Source organism: Drosophila yakuba, chromosome 2L, assembly GCF_016746365.2.
Source record: "Drosophila yakuba strain Tai18E2 chromosome 2L, Prin_Dyak_Tai18E2_2.1, whole genome shotgun sequence".
NCBI classification, from domain to species: domain Eukaryota; kingdom Metazoa; phylum Arthropoda; class Insecta; order Diptera; family Drosophilidae; genus Drosophila; species Drosophila yakuba.
The window spans coordinates 1,738,231-1,760,278 of NC_052527.2; the positions used below are offsets into that span (position 1 = coordinate 1,738,231).

Below are 22,048 nucleotides of genomic sequence, written 5' to 3' on the forward strand. Positions count from 1 at the left end.
CTCTTCTACTTCTCCGAACTCATCGGTGCCTATCGCTCTTCGATAACACTGCCCCAGCCTATCGGACGCATCTGCCAGTGTGACCGTGGCGCTGGCCCCAGTGTGGCTGCACGCCATCAGCTGGTGATATAACCTGACTGCGAGAATTGAAAACAACGAAATGCTGCGCAGGGTAAATAGCTGAAGATATCTATTAAACTCTCTATTAAAACTAATGTTTTATGTTGTGCTAGATAGTGCCAAGTGTGCGGCTGGCGCTGCAGGTGCCGAGAGCAACCACAACTGCCGTGCGGAGCACCAGTGGCAGTGTTTACGAGCCGGATTACCTGGAGGTGGGTCACCAACTTGCCATTTTAGGCAACTATGCATGGAAACTATCTTATATAGTAATTTATCTACCATTTCCTCCGCTTTGCAGTCCCTCAAGCCAAAGTTCCCGCAGTACGACAGCCTGAACGTGCAGATCAAGGGCTATGACTATCCGCAGCTGGAGAGCTACCAGAGGTTTCTGCACGGAGTGGCCGAGTACCTGGACCTGGACGTCTCCGATTGCTACGCCCTGCCGCCGCAGCAGACGACGGTGCAGCGCCTGCGACCCAACTCCACGGTCATCGAGTCGGAGTACAAGCTGACCACGTACGAGCGCAATCTGCAGCTGAACAACGTGGATGCGCCAGTGTATCCGCAGTTCCTGCGCCTTGCCCAGGCGGCGCTGCCCGAGGGAGTGAGCCTCAGGGTGCAGGAGCACACCGACGACTGCGAAGAGCGACGCTACGTGCCCGACAAGGAGCTGCTCGACCTGAAGGACGAGCTGGAGCGCATGGGCGGACCCACCACCACCAAGAAGAAGTAGGCGGCGCCTCCGATTTGGCAAACATTTAATGCTAGGCTTTAATGAGTAACCTGTGTAAAGAGTATAGAGAACCTATGAGTAAAAACTTTCCTATTTAAAGCTTTGCACTAACTGGGACGGCAATAGTTACAAACGATTGGAAGACGCAGCTCTTAACCGAAGTGGTGTACGCTTAGCAATTGCACTATGGATTACTAGACCACGCCGAAGTGGACCACCTTGATGGACGAGGAGGAGGAGGAGTTGCCGCCCTTGCTGCTGCTCTTGGGCTCTTCCTCGCGTCGTCGAATGGGCGGCTTGGTCACATCTGTGGAGAAAGAACAGGGTCAATGGAGCAGGGGTATGGGTAACCTCAACTTATACCCACTGGTAGTTATGGGGTTGAAATCCTTGAGGTACTCGTCGTTGGGATGACAGAGCGGCAGGCTGTCTGCGAGTTCCTTCTTGGGATTGGTCAGGTGTCGCGCTGCTGGCCTGGAGTAACCATTTCTCTTGGGAGGCATGGGCTTCTCCTTGCGCGGAATCTCCTGGTGGAGTAAAAGCATTAATAAAGTGGCACATCATCGATTGGTTTCTTAACTTACAGGCACCACTGCCACCTGTATTGTATCCGAGAATTTGACTTTGTTCTTCTCGGCCGTTTGTGACTTTGCGGGCGTGGCGGTTGCCTCTCCGTTCGCGGGTGCTGGATTCGCCGGGTTGGACAATATGGATGCAGTGGGCTTCTTCAGCAGCAGACGCTTCTGGTAGTCCTCGCTGGGCAGCGAGGGCAGCATGGCGGGAATATTGCCAGAGACAAGCGGATGCTGGTAAAACTTCGGCTGATAGGCGGCTGTCGGCGGAGGCGAAGCTGGCAACGTGTTGAACTGACCCAGCTGGGCGCTCTGATCTGGAATGCTTGAGGGCGGCAGACGAGGCAGGGGACTACTGGCCATGGGCAGACCCACCGTCTGATCCGGCACATCCTGGGACCACACATTGCCTGAAATCATAAACACTGAAAGTGCTGAGGAATTTACTTTAGCAGCTCTTGTCCTTACTAACCATTTGAGTGTAGACTCTTTGCGGGCGCCTGTTGCAGACTGTTGGACTTCAGGGTTAGACTCGCCAGCGAAGAGGTTGGTGGCGCTAGCGAAACCTTCGGCAAGGGTGGTCTCAGTTCCGGTTTGGGTATGTTGATTTTGATCATCTCAGCGTTGAACACCTTCGACTTGAACGAGGGCAGCGGTGGCACGTAGTTCTTGAGGACCTGCTGGTTTTGCGGCTGACCTGGACCTGGTCCGGTTTCGGAAGCTATGGCCGCACCCTGAACACGCAACAGGTCCGAGCAGGTGGACAGCGAGCAGGCGGAATCCGAGCGCAGGTCGCAGGTCAGGCTGAGATTGCCGTTGGCACGATCTTCCTCGTGGATTATGGCAGCTGCCTGACTGAAGGCCACCTGGGCGAACTCACTCAGGCTGGAGATGCACTTGGTTAGGTTGTACAGGTCCATGAAGATGTCATAGTCGGCCACATCCTGCGCGATTTCAAAGGCCTCAGCGAAAAGGTTTTTGCTGCAAGCAATACAAGGATTCAAAATACAAAGTGGCAGGCTTAGATGAGCTCAACTCACCGCAGCAGATAGAAGCAGAAGCGGCGCTTCAGGTCGTACACCTGATCGCTGAACTCGTCCTTCGTCTCCTCGGAAAGCGTGTGGGCGAAGGTCTTGAGCGCCCTGGCCATCAGCTCGATGCGCGGGCGTCGCTGGTCGCCGCCGAAGAACACATAGTTGGCTATCTTGTGCAGCGTGATCAGGCACATGGCTCCGTAGGTCTCCCAGTTGAGGGCGGCCAGCACGTTCACCGCTCTGTCCGGCTGCTGCAGCCGCAGATACTTGTCCGCAATGACGTCCGCCGTGAGTCCGGAGTTGTGGATATCGCCGCGCATTCCGGTGCCGCCAAAGATGCGCATGCAGGCCAGCGGACCCTGTTCGTAGATCAGCAGCAGCAGGCAATCCGTTTGGGCGTAGGTGTGCTTAAAAGTGGACAAATCTGGCTTCCGGCTGAAGGCGACACTCAGCAGCGTGGGCTGGGCGACAAAGTAGTGCGACAGGTCCAGCAAGCTGGACGGCGTCACACTCTCGCTGACCAGCTGATGGCCAATGGTGGCCAGGGCCAGGTCGAAGCACTGCAGCACCGAGCGCTCGTTGGCCACACAAAGCATGGCGGAGTCGCAGTGCCAGGCGCACTGATTGGGCACGATCTCAATCTGGTTGGCGTACTTCGTCGACTGCTGGACCAGGTCGTGCAGGCAGATATTCCGATCGATGCTGCCCAGGAAGAGCTTCTCCTGGTCGGGACTGAAGGCGAAGGAGCAGATCTGGGCGCCCATTGGAATGGAGGTGATGGCGGTGCGCTGCATTTTGCCGGCGGCCAGTTCGTAGGAGCAGATCTCGGCACTTATGTCGCCCTTGCGGGATACCTTCTGCTCCAGGGTGATGATCTGGCTCTCGCTGCTCCGCAGGAAGTCCACGCACAGCGGATCGTTCTCCGACCAGCAATAGGCAATCGATTCCAGCTGCAAACTAAGCAAAGCAATTGGTTATTGGGTTACTGGATTGTAGTTGATTGGAACTTACCCCTTGATCTTGAAGACATGTATGTTGGCGCGATCCTGGTCCCGGACCGTTGGCCTCCAGGGATAGACCTCGTTCTGCGAGGACTGCGTCCAAACCACGAACAGATCGAAGCTGCCGTTGACTGTGAGGTGGCGGGATAGTTTGCGCTCTGTGGCGCCCGGTATGATCACGTGGAAGATGCGCGGATCCATGTTCGCGATCTTCTCCGGCCCCTGGGAGCGCGCATTAGGCCGCTGCAGATGCACCACCGTCAGCTGGTTGGTATTGTAGGCCAAGACGATGTGGGAACGGGTGAAAAAAGCTGGCGAGCCAACGACGAAAGAAACAAGCGACAAAGCTGAATGAGTGACTCGAACAAAACATGGAAAGCTGGTGGATGGGGGATAGGGGGTTCGGGGTTCGCATATTTACAGGCAACAAAACAAGCCAGCAGATTAATTAAAAATTACAATAATTGCATGCCCCTGCATGTGTGCGTGCGGCTGTGTTGGTGTGGGAAAGTGCAAATCAAGTCGCACTTGTTGCAGTGGCCAATGCAAATTTCTCCATAACTGCACAAGCAGCGCTCCGCGGAGCAAGGCCAAGATGCCGACTGCACTCTGCCGACTGGCTGATACCCTAGGCTCACTTAGTAATTCAAACTAATGACGAGGAACCCTTAATTAGGCGTGTAGTAACCATTAAATATTGCGTGATGCCAATAGAAGCAGGCGCATGTTAACTGATTTTCGAGTTCTGTAAGCTGAGATGTTTGCCAGCCGAGATGCCCATGCAGAAATGCACTGCCCCAGGTGATTGATGGATGGCTTCGATGCGATGCGATGATGGGCAGGGTGTAGGGCACACAACCAGGTGGTGAGACCTTCGGAGTGAAAAGTGAGAGAGAGAGAAGCGCACATACCATCCGTGATGACCTCGGAGGCGAGCTTGCCCACCAGGTACTTCTCGAAGACCATGCGCAGGATGTCGCCCGTGTAGATGTCCACGCAGATGTGGGCGATCAGGCCGTGCGAGAAGAGGAGCAGCACCTGCGCCGCGTCCTGCCACTCGGAGTGGATTATCCTGTGCTGGCGCAGCAGATCCTCCAGCTTCTTGAGGTTGTCCTTCAAGCGGCCGGTGGACTTGCGACCGCTGTTCTTCAGCACGGCGAGTCCATTGCGACGCTCCGTGTAGTCGCGCTTGGCCAGGAAGGCGAGATCCTGCTGCTCCTGCTCCTTGTCGCGCTGCCTGAGGTAGCGGAAGGCGCCCAGGTCCTGGCTCTTGATCCGCACCACATCCTCCCGCACCGTGGTCCAGAAGTGGGTCTCGCTGAGCAGCATGTTCAGGCCTCCAGTGCATCGATTTGCATGGTGGAATGGGTGTCAACTCGATTAACAAATCTCTTGATTTGCTGGCGTTGGCCTTTCAAGCTGCTCCAATTGCACTGATTGCCTTCTATCCGGGTTAAGTGCGCTGCTCTTTGGCTGCTCTTACACTTGTTATAAAGGTTACTCGCGAAATAGCGGACGATTCAGCACTTTGAGCAGAATTTTTCGCTTTCAACAAACTTTGTTTATGAAAATAAAATAAACTTGTTGCTCGAAACACTGCTTACGTCACTAGAGACGGCAGTGCGTTACGTTGTTGAGCTTGTTGGCGTTGATGGAGATGGACTAGAGCTGCGATCGTGCACGTGGTGCTGATCTTCGATTGAGCCAGTTGGTGCTGAACCAGACTATGCTATGTTTTTAGCCCTGACTCGAACCAGGGTCTAAATTTTTGAAATTCTCTTTTCAGCAAAGAAATTTTTTATAAGCTAGTAAATCACTTCAACTCAGTTAGGAAAATAACGTTTTATCTTGGCCAAATCGGCTTATCTCATCTCGCTTTTATGAACTATGTTCGAGGGTCTGCAGACGATGGGCGATAAGATAATTAGAGCTCAGGCGACATAAAACAGCAAACGAGTGGGATATGTTTAAACAAAATTGTTGTATTTATTGATTTCAGCAGCAAATTTGGATTGCAATCAATTATTCACAGTGGTTTCCTTAGTTATCAGTGAAATACGTTTTTGGGGGGGAAAGTATGGCTCGCCGCGGAGCTCACTAACTGGCTAACTAGTGGACTAAATAAACAGCAATGATAATAATATTAACATAACTAAAGTAGTGGTAGGTAGAGTAATGGTAACTAAATTGTATATCGCACTTGAGGAAACTTAACGCAAACGTGTACAAATTAAGGCTAGCGTACGTATGGGATCGGTCGTTTCTACAATATCTATATATATATAGAGCGGCATTCAACATTTTGTGCTTACAACTAAGAAAACTAGGCCGTATTGCAACGCCAGTGGACTCACTCTTCAACTATTTACAACACACTCTCAGCGAAAATAACGAATCGAGTCCTATTTACACTATATTCACGTATCAAGTATTCACGTATCCAAGAATCAACCACATTTATACACTCAATATATATTGTAACTTTAACTAAATAGCAGCCTTTTTGAATTTTGATAACGTTTCCCTTGCAGATCCTTCTGTAGCATTCAGCAGCAAAATGGGTTTCAGTTTCGATGCTGGTGCGTGTTTCCTATTTATCATCTCTCATTTTGTATTGTTGGCCAACGTTCAACGTGTAACGTCTTAAAGTCTATCGAGTTCGTTTCATGTGTGACTTAGAAGCTAGTTAACTAAGAATTTGCGCTCGTTGGTTTGGATCGTCTAAAAACGGGGTAAGATTACAAATTACAATTAAGTTGCAGCAGTCGCGTCTACATATGCACAGATTGGGTTCCTCCTCCTACTTTTCGTTAACCAGTCCTTTTTGAAAGGCCTCTAAAAGTCGTAGAACTCGTTCGATTTGTTGTTGAAGCGCCGCGTGAGCACATAGACGACCGCCTCGTAGGTGGCCATCATGATCGCCGTGTTGGGAATCTGTCGCACCAGCTGCGTGGCCAAGCCTCTGTGGAATGGATAGTAAGGTAGTAAAGTAGTAAATTAGTAGGAGAATTTGCGGTGCCAGAACCCTCATATAAAACACACCGAGTGAGCACGCTCGCGGGTGATAATCAAATTAAGGTAAACAAACAGAAATGTGCGACGCAAAAGAATTTAAATAGATTTCGCGAATTCGTGGGTGGCGCATTATGGCAATTCATTAGCTATGATCGAGCAGAAAAGTGTGTTTCTATAAAGTGCATATATATATTTTGAAATCTCGATACGAAGTGGGATTCCCTTTGATTCTGTGGGATTTTCTAGACCTCAGTCAAATGCCAAGGCAATTGAGAGATTTAATCTATTTCAAGATGCATTTAAAAGGGAACTTTCTGAGCAAGGGAACCCCCATTCTCAAGTTGTTCGCTTTGATGGCTGATAGACCGCGAATAATCTGTTTTACCCACCTGTAGAGTCCTGCTCTGCCCTCCTCCTTCCAAACGGTGTGCAAGGTCTGCCAGAAGGAGTTGTACTTGTTGCCCTCCTCCCGCAGACGAGTGCGTGCCACTTCATGGGGGTAGGCGATGCAGGAGGCGATTGTCTTGGACACAGCGCCGGCCATCATGAACTCCAGGAAGTCGCGCGAACCCTTGGTGTCCGTATGCCGCTGATTCCGCTGCTCCAGCTGACACAAAAACGATACAAAGTTAGAAGGAAACTAGGCAAGTCGGCATTAAATGCTGCTACTTACCAGCTTGGACTTGATGAACTCGTAGATGACAAAGTGAACCATGGTCTCGCAGATGCCAAAGTAGCTGGCCGTGATGCCCTTGTAGAAGGCGGCCACGCCACCCTGGGCGTAGACCCGCTCGATGCACTGCCGCACGGTCATCTGCACCTTGGAGTTGTAGTCCAGCTGCATGCGCGTCTTCACAAACCAAATGGGATTCGTGGCCGTGGAGGAGACGAAGCCGGCACTTGCTGCACTCATGATGTGCACCAAAGGCGAGTCGCGTTCAACAAAGCTGCGGATTCAAGTAATAAATGGTAATTAATGGGATTGCCCAGTTGGATGTACAGCGAGTGAGCAGACTTACCCCAGACTGTTGAGCGTGTTCTTGGTTTGCGAGTAGGTGCAGAAGTAAATGGCACGGGATGGGGCCACGCCCACGAGATTCGGACCCAGCCCCTTGAACAGGGCGCGTGTACCCTCGTTCTGGACAATGTGCCTGTGAAGTGAAGCAATGAGGATAAAGTATTCTCGTATATAAGAGAGGATAAAGTTGACTTACCGCAGACACTGCACGATGCTCATGGACTTGGGCGTTGTGGATGAGATGCCGCAGTGTGAAATGGCCATGATCTGCAAGGCAAAAACAGGTTGAGTTAGTAAAGCACTCCAATCGCAGGCTGGCGGCAATGGAGATGAAGGCATCGATGGAATCGAAGGCATCGATCGAAGGTGCCAGGCATCGGGAGTCGGGAGTTTTAGCTTGTTAGGATGCAGTGGCAGTGGCAGTGACAGTGGCAGTGGCTTAGATGCAGTGGGCAGTGGGCGGTGGGTTAGATGGGCATGAGAGAATAGGTAAAAGAAGTTGGTACTACCCTACGCACACCCCCAATCACCTGTGGCTGTGATCTGTTACGTAATATCGTTGTGCTTAGCTTACGTCGTTGTTCCGGCCGCAGCAGCTCCGATTGGCCACCATTCGCCGGTCCTCCGGCATTCTCCGCCAGCCGCGTGGGCGTCATGAACGCCGTGGAGCTCTGCAGACGCGTCTTCACCACCTCCAGGGGGCATGTGACCACGGCACCCACTGTGCCAGCGGATCTGCGCGCATGAAAATAAAAGCAAAACATTCCCAAGTAAGTGAACTCATCCAAAAATAGTGACCGTAGTGAGCGGAACCTATTTATTTGACTTAAATCAAGAAACTTGCTCTTCAGTAAGTTACATTTCCCACTATTAATTCTTTTCTTTAACTTTCCAGTTTCTTAAATTCAACTTTTCAGTTTCCTAAATTCAACTTTTAGGTTTCTTAAATTCAACTTTTAGGCATCTTAAATTCAACTTTTAGGTTTCTTAAATTCAACTTTTAGGTTTCTTAAATTCAACTTTTAGGCATCTTAAATTCAACTTTTAGGTTTCTTAAATTCAACTTTTAGGTTTCTTAAATTCAACTTTTAGGCATCTTAAATTGCTTGGCAGACATAAATAGAACCGAAAGTCCTTTAGAGCGTACGTACATACTCGTATATGCCGCCCCATTTTCAATGGCAAATGTTCAACTATGAGTAACACAAAAATAAATCTCATTTGGCAATCAAGCAGGCAGAAAAATATCTGTTTCCCAAACTCGTATTTCTTGGATTTGCGCAATTCACCGGCTAAAAATGTGCTTCCATTCCGAGCATATAGTTTATATAGTATAGCCCACTACTTGAGCACCATGTCCCATGCCAATCCATTCCATTTCCATGTCGATTTCGATTTAAGTGCTGGCCACTCTTGATTGGCTGCATCGGAAATGAGTGGCGTTTGCCCAATGCAATGGAAGGGTTGGAATCTGGGAGGAGCAGCTGATGTCCACCAAGTAGCATTGTGGTCATAGAACATTTTCCATTTCGATGCGTTGCAAATTCCAAGTGCAAGTAAGTAAGTAAGTAAGGCAAGGTCGACTGATTTCATTTGTTTACTGAGCTGCGAAAAAGCACAAGGAGATGCAAATGGAGCTCCATGAAGATCTAGTAGACTTTCTATCACTGAAATAGCCCATTTAGCACTCAGGTGCAGGTGAGCCACCTCAACCTTGACTTCTGGTTTACCCAAGATTAATAACTTGTTTGCACCCCCAAAAATTAATTATACACGACCTTTCCCAAAAGCCAACACAATTGCCTCCATCGATGGGGAAAACAGCAGCTGGGAACTTGGCCATCTGGAAAGATAGGGGCGCCTGTTTGCAGAAGCATAGCTCGTGATCGCCAACTTGTAAATTGCCAGTTGGCAGTTGGCAACTGGGAATTGGGAATGGTGAATCACTATAATCAACGGCAATAAACTCGCGAAAGGGGAAAAGGTTATGCAACTCAGAAGCGGAAATTGAGTGGCAGTGAAAAGGGGGCTAGAAGTTTGATCGATGAGCAGATACTTGGATACTTTGGGGACAGACACGAATGGCTGGCTGCCCTAATCCCACAGCAATAAAGTTGTAGTAAAAATAACATTCATAACATTTAATCAACCGTCTGGCGTCGTTTGATTTCGCAAATCTGGAGGCGTAGCTGCGATTCCCGGCTATGGCAATCCGGTGCGAACTGGTTGCGGATTGACCCGTCTCTACTTGCGATAACCTTTGCTGGATGAATTGCACTGACCGCACAAAAGCAGCCCCTTATCAGCCAGCAAATCCATTAGGGAGCTACATCGATTGGACACAGAGCACTTCTACGGCTGCCCGATCCGCCTGGAATCTGCCATGTCTAATGGCAGTCACATAATGGAACCTGTGGCCAATTATCTCAATGGCTAACTAAACACGCCATATGCTGCTTTTTGGTCACTTAATCTGGATACTTTCCCTTCAGCCTACATCCTTTCATAACAATGAAACGCACTTGATCAATGCATTCAGCTTTAATTAGTATGAAGCTAACTGCTACCCATTCCACACTGACCGAAGGTAATTTACCCAGACAGTTGGACAAACAATCCATAAGGTATAAGTCGCCATTCAGTGGAACGATTAAGTTGCAGGTGACGAAGCAGCAATAAAAGTGTGATAAATTAGGAGTAACACAAGAGGGCAGATGATCTAGAGCACTGCTCGCACTATTAGATACCCATTGAGCTATAAATCAAGCAAGAGTGCCAGTCATGCTCACGAGCTAAGATTAAAAGCGCCACAAAGTGGATCGCAGTACGAGCTCAATCGCAAATAAATCCGTGAGTAAATATTGAGCCAAGTACTTCAAGAGTTTCGCTGCATGTGAAATGCTCAATAAGTAAGGTGTACATGTGCATCCCAGTTCGTTTGGTCCGTTCAGATATATATTTATGCATATAGCTACTTCCGATCGATGGCCTTTGGCGACGCATGTGCGAGAATCGTGCATTTTGCATTCACATTAACCGGTGCGACTTATCTGTTCCTTGACATTCCTGCCGAAAAACACACGCGTTGCGGAGATAAGAGCGCAAGTTTTGGACCCGCAGACTTCGTCTATGGGGATACGTCCAACGTAAAAGGGGAGCACACGAATTGGGTGTGATAATTCGGCTGGGGAAATGCGTCAGCTCTGCTGGGGTGACTTTTGTCCAGGTGCTCGAGGCAGAATCCCCCCACACACCACACACCGCACACCACACACCTCACAGACGACTGATAAAGTCGGGCAGACTTTGCTTATCACAGCGCATGTAGTACGCGCTTTTCAATGGTTTTTGCGTTTCGCAGACCTGCGTTCCCAGCTTATCAATGCCGTTTTTATTTCACGTTTTTTCTTTCTTTAAAAAGCCAGCTCCTGCTGCTTTTGGCTACTCTAGAGATTACGAAATCTATGGAAAGTTTTCAATGTTATTGTTTATGGGTCAAAGGAATCGAAGGTTAGGGAGTAGCTCGGATTCAGATTGATTACTTGCAGAACTATGATAGAGTTTAGCTATTATTTTTAAATACAACTTGGCACGCGACCTTCTATATCTATATCTTCTATATAAATTTTCATTCGCATTTATCGCTTCCGCAAATATCTGAAAATGTGTGTCTAGATCAAGAGTGCTATAAAAACGACGCCCTTGACACAATTTCAGCGTGCCAAGCGGTTTAAAATAAATATGAATATCGTTTCGAGTAATACACAGATTAAAATGTACCTTTTTCATTAAGGTTTCTTCCTTTGGATATTGCTACCTTTTAAGTTGCACAAAGTATGAGCAGTCTTTGAAATATGCGTACGTGCGGAGAGACACGAATGAAAAGCGGGCGGAGAATACATTTTGTTGGATATTTTGAACTGGTCAAGCAAGAAGTAAACAAATGCCAGCTGATGGAAAAGTTTGGGGTATTATGATAATCTAAAAAGCGAGAGAAAGCAGAGCAGGAATCGCAAGAGCCAAGTGCAACTGGTAGCCAGAGTGACATTGCTATCCCACCTTGGGGTTCTGTTGTTTGTGGCAACTTGCAATTCGCACTCGCCTTCAACTGAGTCAGTGTGCCAGAAAAAGTTTATTTGCCTGTTGTGTCTCGCTGAGCACCAAAACAAATTCGAAATCGCTTGCCAAGCTCAATTTAGAATTGTTTCTAGACGAGCAGCAGCAGCAGCAGATACTCGTATGTAGGAAGCGCACAATGCACCACCTATTATTCCTATTATTATATGTGCGCAATGTGGTGTGCCAAATCGAAAGTTTCAGGGAATAGATCAGTCACTTTGCAAATACTTTACTATACCACGTAGTAAACTACAAATGGCAGCTACCTATGAAGGCCCCAAGTAAGCTGTTTTCCGATCTTGGAACAATATTAGGCATGCATTCAAAACAATGTGCACTCTTAAACTTATGTAAGCCCCTTGGAGGCCTCTGGTGGCCGATTAGATGGATGTCGCTTGATTGTTTGCCGAGCGGCTTACTGCCGGCGATAGCAATGTGCGGAGGCTTGTTTTCCCAACGTGCACCAACACGAGATACTCGGGAAGCGACGCCAAGTGGGCGGTGGCCAGAACAACTGGGGTATTAGCGGTTAGCCAGCTCAGGTTGCAACGTGCATGTCGCGCCTCGTATTTCCAGTACTACGCATATGTGTCAGCAGCTCGTTAGATACAGATACAGATACGAATACGTATACGGATACAGATACAAATACGAATACGAATACGGATACATGTGCACAGGGATGCCACGAGTCCTACGACCAATTGTGCGGTTGCCTTTGCACCGCTGATAAGTGGACTTGCACTGCCGGCCGGCAAATTGCCCGGAAAGACCAGATTGCCACTGTGGCGTTGGCATTAGAAGTGGAATTACTAAGGCGGGTCATGCTATCAAAGGCCTCCACCAAGGTCACTGCAATCAAACTATGGAAAAGTGGTGAGCTTTATATACATATAAAGTGGAGCATTAAAGATACCTAGTAAGGAAAGTAATATCTCCACACTTGTTTACTATACAACATGTAAGTATCAAGTAAAAATACTCGGAGTTGTGGAGCATAAATAACAAAGCCCAGATTCAGATCGTTTCCCGATTGACCAGGGGCTCGTCTTTCTGCTGGAAACTGGTTTCCCGCTTGGATGGAGGAGGAACTAAAGTGCCTGGCTGTTGTGTGTGTAGGGTGCAGGTGAAAACACAAATAAATTCAGATGCGACGCGTCTAAAAATAGCCCCATGAAACAAATAGCGGGCACAAAAGGCACAAGGGAAACAACAACAACACAACAACAACAAAGCAATTATGGGAATAAATCCAATTGGACATTGCCTGGGGGAAATTGAACCCAGAAATGCTCTGTTTATGGATGTTTCTTCGCTGCAGGCATTTCATCAATTGTGTTCTGTTCTTTTCTGTTCCGTTCTGCGTATTTCGCTCATTTTAGCTGCGATTTCAGCAGCTGTCGTTGCCGAACAACAAACATGGCCAAAAGCACGTGAACGCAGCGTGCTTTCCTCCCCAAGATCAGATTGGCGGCCTTTCTTTTCCGGACTCCTTGCGCTCCTCGGTTTTCCTCGCTTTTGGCAATGGCGCCAAAATAAAAAGTTCACTTTGCGTCCCATTCGCGAGCCAAATCTAATCGCAATTGCGACGTTCTCGCCCCACAATTACGACCAAAGGCCGGGCAAACCGGTTTCAACTATGATGATCGCCTGACCTGCGATAAGACGCAGTAGAGGCAGTGGCTTTGGGATCCAGACTCTGGCCCAACGGGAGCTACTTACCCGCCGGCAATCAGGTGGATGAGGGTGTCGGCCGTGTTCTGGGCCATCTTCGCTGGCTGCCCAGTTCCGGGATCTGCTCCTCCTCCTCCTCTTCCTGCGACGGATTGGGCAGATAGTTACTGGGAGTTAACGCGCACTTGGTTTTCTCGGGGAACGCACTGTTTTTGTAAGGCACGTAGTGGGCGGAGGGGTAAGGAACGAGGCGGAGGGGGGGAGCTGAGGCCCCAAGGAGGAGGGGCTCTTGACCCGCTGAGCACGCACTCCTCTTCCTCTTGCCACTGGCCACTTGCCACTTTCTACTGTCCTTTGAACTTTGTGGGCTTTCGCTGCGATGTGATTTTGCAACTTTTCGGCAACGGTTGGTTATGCAACTGCACTGCTTGCAGCGTTTGAGCGGTAACTTAACCTACGGTTAGCCTAGGCGCGCAGTTAAAGTACGTCGGTCGACCGGTGAAGTGATTCGATTTCGAGCTCGCCGATCCTGAGCGTTTGTGATTTAGGTTTGCAGTAATTTATTTTTGATCCGCTGTAGAAAACACGTCCATCAGAGTGACCGCACTGCGACTGGGGAAACATGCCGCCGCCATGAGGCTGCACGAAAATGCCTAAAAATGCCCCACGAAGTGGGGAAAAAGTGCGGTTCAGGGCGGCGCTTAGTGCGCGGTTTTGGGCCACCCTAGAAATTCAAATCCGTTACAAGCAAGTTGAATAAGCTTATTGAAACACATTGGTGGAAAGCAAAGATAAAGATTGAAACAGAAAATCACATTAAAATTTTAATAAATGAATTTATCTGTTTAAGGTAATACAATTTCAGCAAGCCAATCACTTTTAATCAAAATCAAGACAATTTTTAATTTTAAGATTTAAAATACTTATTATTTTGAAGATCCCTTACCAGATCCCTTACAAGATCTGGCAACGCCACGAGCCAGTTCAAAATAATTCTGTAGTTTTTATACTTTTATTTCACATCAACTAACAAATCTGAATACGTTTAATATTTGGTGTACTATTCCATCTGCCAAAGGTCTCGACTACTGAACACCGTGTACTCGATGAGAATATTTCAACAGCTTTCCGCTTAAATTCTATGTATGTCTCAACAATGGTTTTCAAACCGTTTTCGAAGTGAACAACAATTGTTTTCGAACCATTTTTGAATTGAATAACTGTCTGTTTGTGGGTTTTTGGTGTTTGTGTAGATCAATTTATAATTTCAAAACGATTACAGCGACTAAAGCGAAGATATTCCAAGTGCGCGGCAACTGAACGAACATCTCGCACATAGTGTTTAGTGTTTTTTGGGCTTTTTGTTTATAAATAATGATTAGATCAAGGTTTAACATTGATAATAATGTCTAGTAACGAAGCATAGAGACAGCAAATGGGTTTGGTAGTTTAATTCTGATGTACTTGTGCGCCAGACACAAATTCCGAAAGTTGAAGTTCGACGAGCACCTGCACCGCCGCCTCTCCTTGGATCTACTGCGTCCAGCTCCCTTCTCCAAGATCCAGATCTCATTCGATGGGGCTGGTGTGGTTGGAATTTCGAAGTGGCCTGCGCTTACTGCGGCTTCCTGAACGACTTGCCGGCGAACTTGACGCCAGCGCCGATCTCCTCCTCGATGCGCAGGATCTGGTTGTACTTGGCCAGACGCTCCGAGCGGCAGGGAGCACCGGTCTTGATCTGGCCGGTGGACAGACCCACGACCAGGTCACCGATGAACGAGTCCTCGGTCTCGCCGGAACGGTGAGAGACCATGGTACCCCAGCCGTTCTGCTTGGCCAGCAGATGAGCGGCAATGGACTCGGTTACGGTACCGATCTGGTTGACCTTCAGGAGCAGGCAGTTGCATGCCTTCTTCTCAACGGCGGTGGCAATGCGCTTGGGGTTTGTCACGGTCAGATCATCGCCCACGATCTGGATGCTGGTGGAGCCGGTCAGGTTGGTCCAGGCCTCCCAGTGGTCCTGGTCGAAGGGATCCTCAATCGAGACGATGGGGAAGTCCTTGATGAACTCTTGGTACAGGTTGGCCAGCTTGTCAGCGGGCAGCCACTGCGCCTTGTCGCTCTTCTCGTTCTTGAAGTCCAGATCGTACTGGCCATCCTTGTAGAACTCGGAGGCGGCCACATCCATGCCGATCTCGATCTTGCCGGTGTAGCCGGCCTTGGCGATGGCATCGCTGATCAGGTTCAGGGCCTCCTTGTTGGACTGGATGTTGGGGGCGAAGCCGCCCTCATCGCCCACGGCGGTGGCGTCCAGACCGAACTTGGCCTTGATCACGTTCTTCAGGTGGTGGTACACCTCGGAGCCCATCTTCATGGCCTCTGTGAAGCTGGTGGCGCCGGTGGGCAGGATCATGAACTCTTGCATGGCCAGCTTGTTGCCGGCGTGGCTGCCTCCGTTGATCACGTTGAAAGCGGGCACCGGCAGGATGATGTCCTTGTTGCCAGCCAGATCGGCAATGTGTTTGTACAGCGGCACGCCCTTCTTGGCGGCACCAGCCTTGGCCACGGCCAGGGAAACGCCCAGGATGGCGTTGGCTCCGAACTTGCTCTTGTTCTCGGTGCCGTCCAACTTGATCATGAAGTTGTCGATGGCAGCCTGGTCGACCACATCCAGATTGGCCTTGATCAGCTCGGGACCGAGGGTGTCGTTCACATGGCCGACGGCCTTCAGCACCGACTTGCCGTGGTAGTTGGCCTTGTCGTTGTCGCGCAGCTCCAGAGCCTCGTGGACACCGGTGGAGGCGCCAGACGGAACGGCGGCGCGGAAGAGTCCCAGCTCGGTGGTCAGGTCGACTTCCACGGTGGGGTTGCCACGGGAGTCGTAGATCTGACGGGCCTTGATCGCTTTGATGGTCATCTCGTTGCTGTCACTGCAAAAACCAAAAACCAAAGTCCATGAGAACGTCGAATTAGTGATTGCTATCAGGGGTTTCAATCTGGGCATGGTGTTCTATCAAATGGCTGACCGCAGACGAGGCCTTTCGGTGGCAATGGTGGATGTGCTCCAGAATATTCCCGAAATCCCCGTCATTGCTTGAAAACCTGAGGTTTTTCAATTCAACGATGGCCTAATTGTTACTAAGTTGACAGTTGAATAAAATGAAATGTTTGGTGATGCGGTGAAACATTCGGAAATGTGTTGAAATCCCAAAAAATGGGTAGTAATCACTCAAATGGTAGGGGGAAACTAGAAAGGAACTGAGAGATCCTTTCAAAGAAGTGGGAAGAGGATATAGCTTAGCTACAATTTTAGCCTTAGGTGTCAAAGCTTCGAGATACATAAATGTATATGAGAACTAAAGTATATTAACTTTATTTGTGCAAAGAATTGTAATCACTTGCAATTTGAGTGGCGAGTGGTGTAAGTTTATGTATCCCCACTTGGGTGTGACTTTCTCCACGGAATACTCGTATTCTCGAAATGCCCCCTCTGCGTTTTCTATATTTAATTTGTCTTAAGATTTCAGTTAAATATTTCTAAAATTATTTAGAGTCACTGACACGGGCGGCATTTCCCGCTTTGCCGCTTTTCCGCTTTCTCAGTGGGAGAGTTTTCAGTTTTCAGTTTTCTCTCTGCGAACAACCGAATGACCTCTAAGCTACTTTTAAAGGTCAGACCCAAAGTGAGGCGTCCAGCAAAGCCGCACTACGTGGAAAAGTTGCGAAAAACGAAAGTATCCCACTGCAGCGATACGGCAATTTGCTGTCAATTGAAATTATTAGATTTGTGCAATTAGATCGATTGGAAATGTACGAAAATGAGCCACTTGAAAATTTGCACAGCACCATTTGTTAGATAATCGCGCGGAAATCGCTTGCGAAAAATGCCCGATTTTCAAGCCATTCGATTGCGGGTGATCTTTAGGAGGTTCGCAGATAAAACAATGAAATATTTTCATAAGCTGGATGCACAAGCACACACCAAGTCTAGCGTTATACATACCAAGTACTTTTGCGGATCTGCACAAATTTAAATCCAGATGAGAACTGGCTGACTGCTGATTTGCTTCTGAAACGCGGCGAAACCGCGGAGAAACCGCTCGCCGATTTTTCGCTGCCCGCTAGCGACGACAAAAAGCGCAGACGCAGAAACTCAATATTAGTGATGGAAGTCCTCCTGCATATTCCCGAGATCCAAGCCATTGTGTGAATATTTAAAAGACGTCGGGGAAAACGCTTTTCATTCGGAACTTGAAAAAATAGTAATAGTATCAATTAAAATATATATTAAGTTTCGTTATATAAATCTTCAACTCTGATACAAACTATATGATAAATTAATTTAAATAAACTTAAAAGCTCAGCTTAGGCGATGTTTTTTCGCCCACCTCTAGATGTATGTAAAAAGAGAGGGCCACTTACTTGTACTCTCCTTTATATGTATGCGTTTCCAGGTGCTCGCCGGTTTTCAGTGTGGGGGTGCGTTTTTCCCTTTTTTGTTGTTGCTGCTGGTATGTTTCCTATATTTTTTGGGGAAAATTGACCTTCGCACAAGGTTAGATGAACTGGGATCCACACGCAGCTGTGGATTGCATGTCTATCTACAGGAGAGTAAATTCTCTCGTTAATAAAGCATAAACAATCAAATGGCATCAAGGGAAATGTAACAACCAATGGTGATAAACTGTTCCCGTGGTTTCTGGACAATCGGTCATTCAAAGTCACATACTTGTGTGGTTACTCACGCTTTTGAGCTTCCATAAATTAGGACAAATACGTGCTAAGCGGTTTTAAACAAATCGTACGATTATGTTTATAGCTGCACAGCTGATCGGGTAATAATTGCATATGTTGGTTAACATGCCGCCCACGCGCTGTTAGCGCTTTAAATTATTAGTTACATTTTCAAAATCGTTTTGTAATAGAAATCAGTGATTAATACTGTTTAAAATAAATATAGCTTAGTTATTAGTTATTTCTTTAAGTAGATTTTAAGAAAATACCAAAAGCCTTTTTAAATAAAGATTATAAAAAGGGGAAAAGAATTAACATGAATATAAACACTACAGCAGCAACTAAAACTGTTATTTTATCTTTAAGGACCAGGGCTGGCAATGGCAGTGTTGGTAAGTACGCGACTTGACCATATGTTTTGAACGCACACGCGGATTTTTTGTTTGGAGTTTTTAAATCGGAGCAGTAACTTTAAAATGAGCACTACCAGCACAATAGTTATGCCCGGCGAGCGGATCGCGGCCATTGAGGAGCTCGCCAAGAGCAAGCGCGTGATTCTCGGACCCGGACTGCGGCGATTGGACGACACGGTGGTGGCCAGCAAGGCGGGTCCACTTCGTCACAAGGAACCCGGCACCTTCTGGGTGGACAACTACCAGAGGCGGTACATCCCGGCGCGCGGAGATCTGGTACTGGGCATAGTGCGGGCCAAGGCGGGCGATCTGTATCGCGTGGACATCGGAGCAGCGGACACAGCCTCCATATCATACCTCGCCTTTGAGGCGGCCACCAAGAAGAATCGCCCAGATCTGAACCCCGGGGATCTGATCTACGCGAGAGTCCTGAATGCCAGCGCAGACATTGAACCGGAGCTGGTCTGCGTCAACTCGGTGGGCAAGCGTGGCAAACTGGGCGTCCTCGCCGAGGGATTCTTCTTCAAGTGCAGCCTGAATCTGGGCAGGATGCTACTGCGGGAAAACTGCCCCGTTCTCGGCGCTCTAACCCGCGAACTGCCCTACGAGATCGCCGTGGGAGTCAATGGCAGGATCTGGCTGAAGGCGCATTCACTGAAGGAAACCGTGGCCCTCGCAAATGCCATTTCGGCGCTGGAGCAATCGGGATGTGCGGAAATCGACAAGATATGCGGCAATCTCGGAGACTTCCTGCAGACCTAGCTTTAGTTCTTAGTTTACTTACTTTATATAAAAAGAAACGTTTAGCCAAACAGTTCGGGTTGAATTTTGATGCGAGTGTTGGCGCAAAGGTAGAGTGTTGGAAGACCTGACTCGTTTACGTAAAGAAACTATCAGAGATGAGCAGATGGGATAGCTTTTAGTGACTTGGTTGCTGCTCCACAGGATGCCTTATCGGAGATAATAGTACCCTTACTGGGCATTTAAATAATATAGCATCATTCGAACACAAATTTCCATTTTTGCAGGGCTATCAGTAGAACTATGAGGTAATTAATTTCCGCAGTCACTGCGTCATCTCTGGTGCCCAGTAACAGCTGATCGATCAGACCCTCTCGCAGTGATTTCCGTGAGGGCAAGAACAGGTTTCAGTGCCTTCCGTTGCGGCAGAGGACAAAGGTTGCTCCGACCCAGCAGAGCCAGACAGCGTCAACGAGATGAGCTTCCTGGAGTTTCTGCTGCTCCTGCTGGTGCTGTACTATGTGGTGTACGTGCTCCTCTGGATCCTGCTGGACTGCAATGTGGCCCTGTGGTACAAGTCCCGTTTCGGAGTCTCGCTGTCGTCGATGCGCGGCCAGGTGGTTTGGATAACTGGTGCCTCGAGCGGAATTGGCCGGGCTCTGGCGCTCAGCTTGGCCAGACATGGAGTGAAACTGGTGCTTAGTGCCCGGCGACTGGAGCAATTGGAGCAGGTGCAAGAGGAGTGCCTAGCTGCAGCCCGAGGACTGCTGGCCACCAAGGACGTGCTGGTCATCCAAATGGACATGCTCGATCTGGACGAGCATAAGACGCATCTCAACACGGTGCTTAATCACTTTCATCGGCTGGATGTCCTGGTCAACAATGCCGGCCGCTCGCAGCGAGCCAGTTGGACCGAAGTCGAGATCGAGGTGGATCGCGAGCTGTTCGAGCTGGATGTCTTCTCGGTGGTCCATCTCAGCCGTCTGGTGGTGCGCTACTTTGTGGAGCACAACGGCGGTCGAGGCCACATCGCTGCCACCTCCAGCATCGCCGGCTTCAGCCCAGTGCCATTTTCACCCACCTACTGTGCCGCCAAGCACGCCCTGAACGCCTACTTGCTCTCCCTGAAAGTGGAGATGCGCAAGCTGGATGTGTCCCTCTTCGCACCGGGACCCATTGCCACCGACTTCCTGCAGGAGGCTTTCACGGGCTCGCAGGGCGAAAAGGTGGGTCTGAGTACGGCCAATCAGAAACGGATGACGGCCCAGAGGTGTGGCGATCTGTTCGCCGTCGCCTTGGCCAATAAGATGGATCTCACCTGGTGCGGCCTCTTCCCCGTCAACACCTTGGCCTACTGCGCCCGGAATCCCACGCTGAGCAAGATCCTGGCTCAGTTCATGACCGAGAAGACGCTGAACAAGATCCGCGAGGGCAAACTGTGAGAAAATCTTCGGTGAGCCTCGCCCTTTCCTCTTTTCCTCTTCCTCCTTCCAACGGCTCTCAGTCATCTTTTATACTCTTGTATAATGCTTAACTATATAATAAAATATATAAATATGTGCACAAGATTAAGTTGAGTGTGCGTTTGCATTGCGATAATCTACACAGGCACAGTGGGATTCTTTAGTTTCTCCTATTCAATTGGTGAGCAAATAGAATTGGTGAGCAAATATATAAAATGCAGAAAGCGGCAAAGTAATTGGTGAGTTACGAATTTTAAAATATTCTAGTTTACTTATGTTATTAACCAGGAATTTAGTAATCTATCATCATTGCAACTGGTTCAGCTGTATACATTGCTCTGCCATTATAAACAGATTCAGGTGGCTAGTTAAAGCAACTCCGCCCACATTTACATTCAAATGATTTGCCAAGACTGCAGACTGCAGATTAGCTTGCATTATCTTATATTTATCTACTTGATCAACCGACTTAATCTAATCTTTTCCTAACGCTGCCTTGACGTGCGCGGGAATCTTGACCCGTTTTCGTTTTGCCTTGGTTATTGCAGTCTGCTCAACTCCCTTCAGTTGTGGCTTCGCCTTGTCCTTTTTGCTCTTCTTGCAGGATAGTGGATTGGGGTTCTTGGGACCTTTGTGCTTCTTGGGTTTGACTGCAGTCTCAGCCGGCTTCAGTCCCTGCTTCTCCTTCATGTAGTCGATTTTCTCGACCTGTTTGCCCAGCATTAGGTTTTTGGCCCGTCGCAGCACCCACTTCTTGGAAGCTTTCGATGGTGCCTCCAAAACGGGAGTCGCTTTGTGCAGATAGAGTAGACAACGTCCGGGGATCTTGCGCAGACTCTCCTGCAGCAGACGATCCTGTGAGGCGACCACATAGCGATTGTCCTTGGTCTGAAAGGTGAGTAATATTTTGACAACTGGAGCATATTTGAAATCATGTGTTTCCCAATTTACCATCGACTTGATGCATTCGGAAGCGGGCACTGGTTTTCCCTCGTGTCCACATTTGTGGACATGGAATCGCTTGACGATGGACGTGGCTCCAGTGAGAGGAGCTCCCAGGGATTCCGCCTCCAGGATAACACACTGGGTGGTCAGTAGCTTAACGCCGCACTGGAAGTACTTCTTTATCTGCTCATCTATGCCAATTTTTTGCTACAAATTCAAAAATAACTATGAAAATCAACAAGTGCTATTTATATATGAAAGACTGAACCTGCAGGGCTGCCTGGCAGAAGGTGGCATCAATCAGCACTTGGTAGGGTTCCCGGTAGTCGAAATTGGTGGCAAAAAACACCAGAGTTTTGTGTGACTTCTTGAAACGTGATATTTTCATGATATTTTTAAGCAGTCACTTAGTTTATCAAATGAAAACAAAAACAGCGTGCAACTACAGTGTTGAAAAGCGTTTAGT

At 48.5% G+C, this 22,048-nt stretch overlaps 7 protein-coding genes across 9 annotated transcripts; 3 read left to right on the top strand and 4 right to left on the bottom strand.

The window, feature by feature from the left end:
- The first annotated feature begins 40 nt into the window (after positions 1-40).
- Positions 41-952, top strand: LOC6526442 (39S ribosomal protein L48, mitochondrial). Its single transcript, XM_002087525.3, has 3 exons — positions 41-172; positions 234-332; positions 419-952. Exons 1-3 carry the CDS (start codon positions 161-163, stop codon positions 851-853), a joined length of 546 nt encoding a protein of 181 aa, XP_002087561.1. The 5' UTR covers positions 41-160; the 3' UTR covers positions 854-952.
- On the bottom strand, positions 862-5,091 carry LOC6526443 (WD repeat-containing and planar cell polarity effector protein fritz). Its single transcript, XM_002087526.4, has 7 exons — positions 4,372-5,091; positions 3,471-3,771; positions 2,466-3,416; positions 1,898-2,406; positions 1,438-1,835; positions 1,221-1,380; positions 862-1,160 (listed from the first exon to the last, which is right to left on the bottom strand). The coding sequence occupies exons 1-7, from the start codon at positions 4,787-4,789 to the stop codon at positions 1,048-1,050; spliced, it is 2,850 nt and encodes a 949-aa protein (XP_002087562.1). The 5' UTR covers positions 4,790-5,091; the 3' UTR covers positions 862-1,047.
- Positions 5,092-5,422: 331 nt separating this feature from the next.
- Positions 5,423-13,902, bottom strand: LOC6526444 (mitochondrial carrier protein Rim2). 3 transcript variants are annotated; one of them, XM_015197843.2, is made up of 7 exons: positions 13,335-13,902; positions 8,068-8,228; positions 7,690-7,760; positions 7,495-7,626; positions 7,149-7,422; positions 6,865-7,082; positions 5,423-6,422 (listed from the first exon to the last, which is right to left on the bottom strand). In XM_015197843.2, exons 2-7 carry the CDS (start codon positions 8,122-8,124, stop codon positions 6,296-6,298), a joined length of 879 nt encoding a protein of 292 aa, XP_015053329.1. In that variant the 5' UTR covers positions 8,125-8,228; positions 13,335-13,902; the 3' UTR covers positions 5,423-6,295. The 3 variants fall into 3 exon arrangements, with proteins under 3 accessions (XP_015053329.1, XP_002087563.1, XP_015053328.1); XM_002087527.3 differs by having other exon boundaries at positions 8,024-8,228; XM_015197842.2 differs by having other exon boundaries at positions 8,003-8,228.
- Positions 13,903-14,722: 820 nt separating this feature from the next.
- Positions 14,723-19,280, bottom strand: LOC6526445 (enolase). The gene is made up of 4 exons (XM_002087528.3): positions 19,218-19,280; positions 17,709-17,887; positions 17,290-17,536; positions 14,723-16,216 (listed from the first exon to the last, which is right to left on the bottom strand). Exons 3-4 carry the CDS (start codon positions 17,487-17,489, stop codon positions 14,902-14,904), a joined length of 1,515 nt encoding a protein of 504 aa, XP_002087564.1. The 5' UTR covers positions 17,490-17,536; positions 17,709-17,887; positions 19,218-19,280; the 3' UTR covers positions 14,723-14,901.
- On the top strand, positions 18,382-19,245 carry LOC6526446 (exosome complex component RRP40). The gene has a single exon (XM_002087529.3). The coding sequence runs from the start codon at positions 18,497-18,499 to the stop codon at positions 19,193-19,195; it is 699 nt and encodes a 232-aa protein (XP_002087565.1). The 5' UTR covers positions 18,382-18,496; the 3' UTR covers positions 19,196-19,245.
- A 235-nt stretch (positions 19,281-19,515) lies between the features above and the next one.
- LOC6526447 (dehydrogenase/reductase SDR family member 7) lies at positions 19,516-20,746 on the top strand. The gene has a single exon (XM_002087530.4). The coding sequence runs from the start codon at positions 19,651-19,653 to the stop codon at positions 20,614-20,616; it is 966 nt and encodes a 321-aa protein (XP_002087566.1). The 5' UTR covers positions 19,516-19,650; the 3' UTR covers positions 20,617-20,746.
- A 318-nt stretch (positions 20,747-21,064) lies between these two features.
- Positions 21,065-22,038, bottom strand: LOC6526448 (rRNA-processing protein UTP23 homolog). The gene is made up of 3 exons (XM_002087531.4): positions 21,851-22,038; positions 21,589-21,789; positions 21,065-21,525 (listed from the first exon to the last, which is right to left on the bottom strand). The coding sequence occupies exons 1-3, from the start codon at positions 21,968-21,970 to the stop codon at positions 21,112-21,114; spliced, it is 735 nt and encodes a 244-aa protein (XP_002087567.1). The 5' UTR covers positions 21,971-22,038; the 3' UTR covers positions 21,065-21,111.
- Positions 22,039-22,048: the final 10 nt, after the last annotated feature.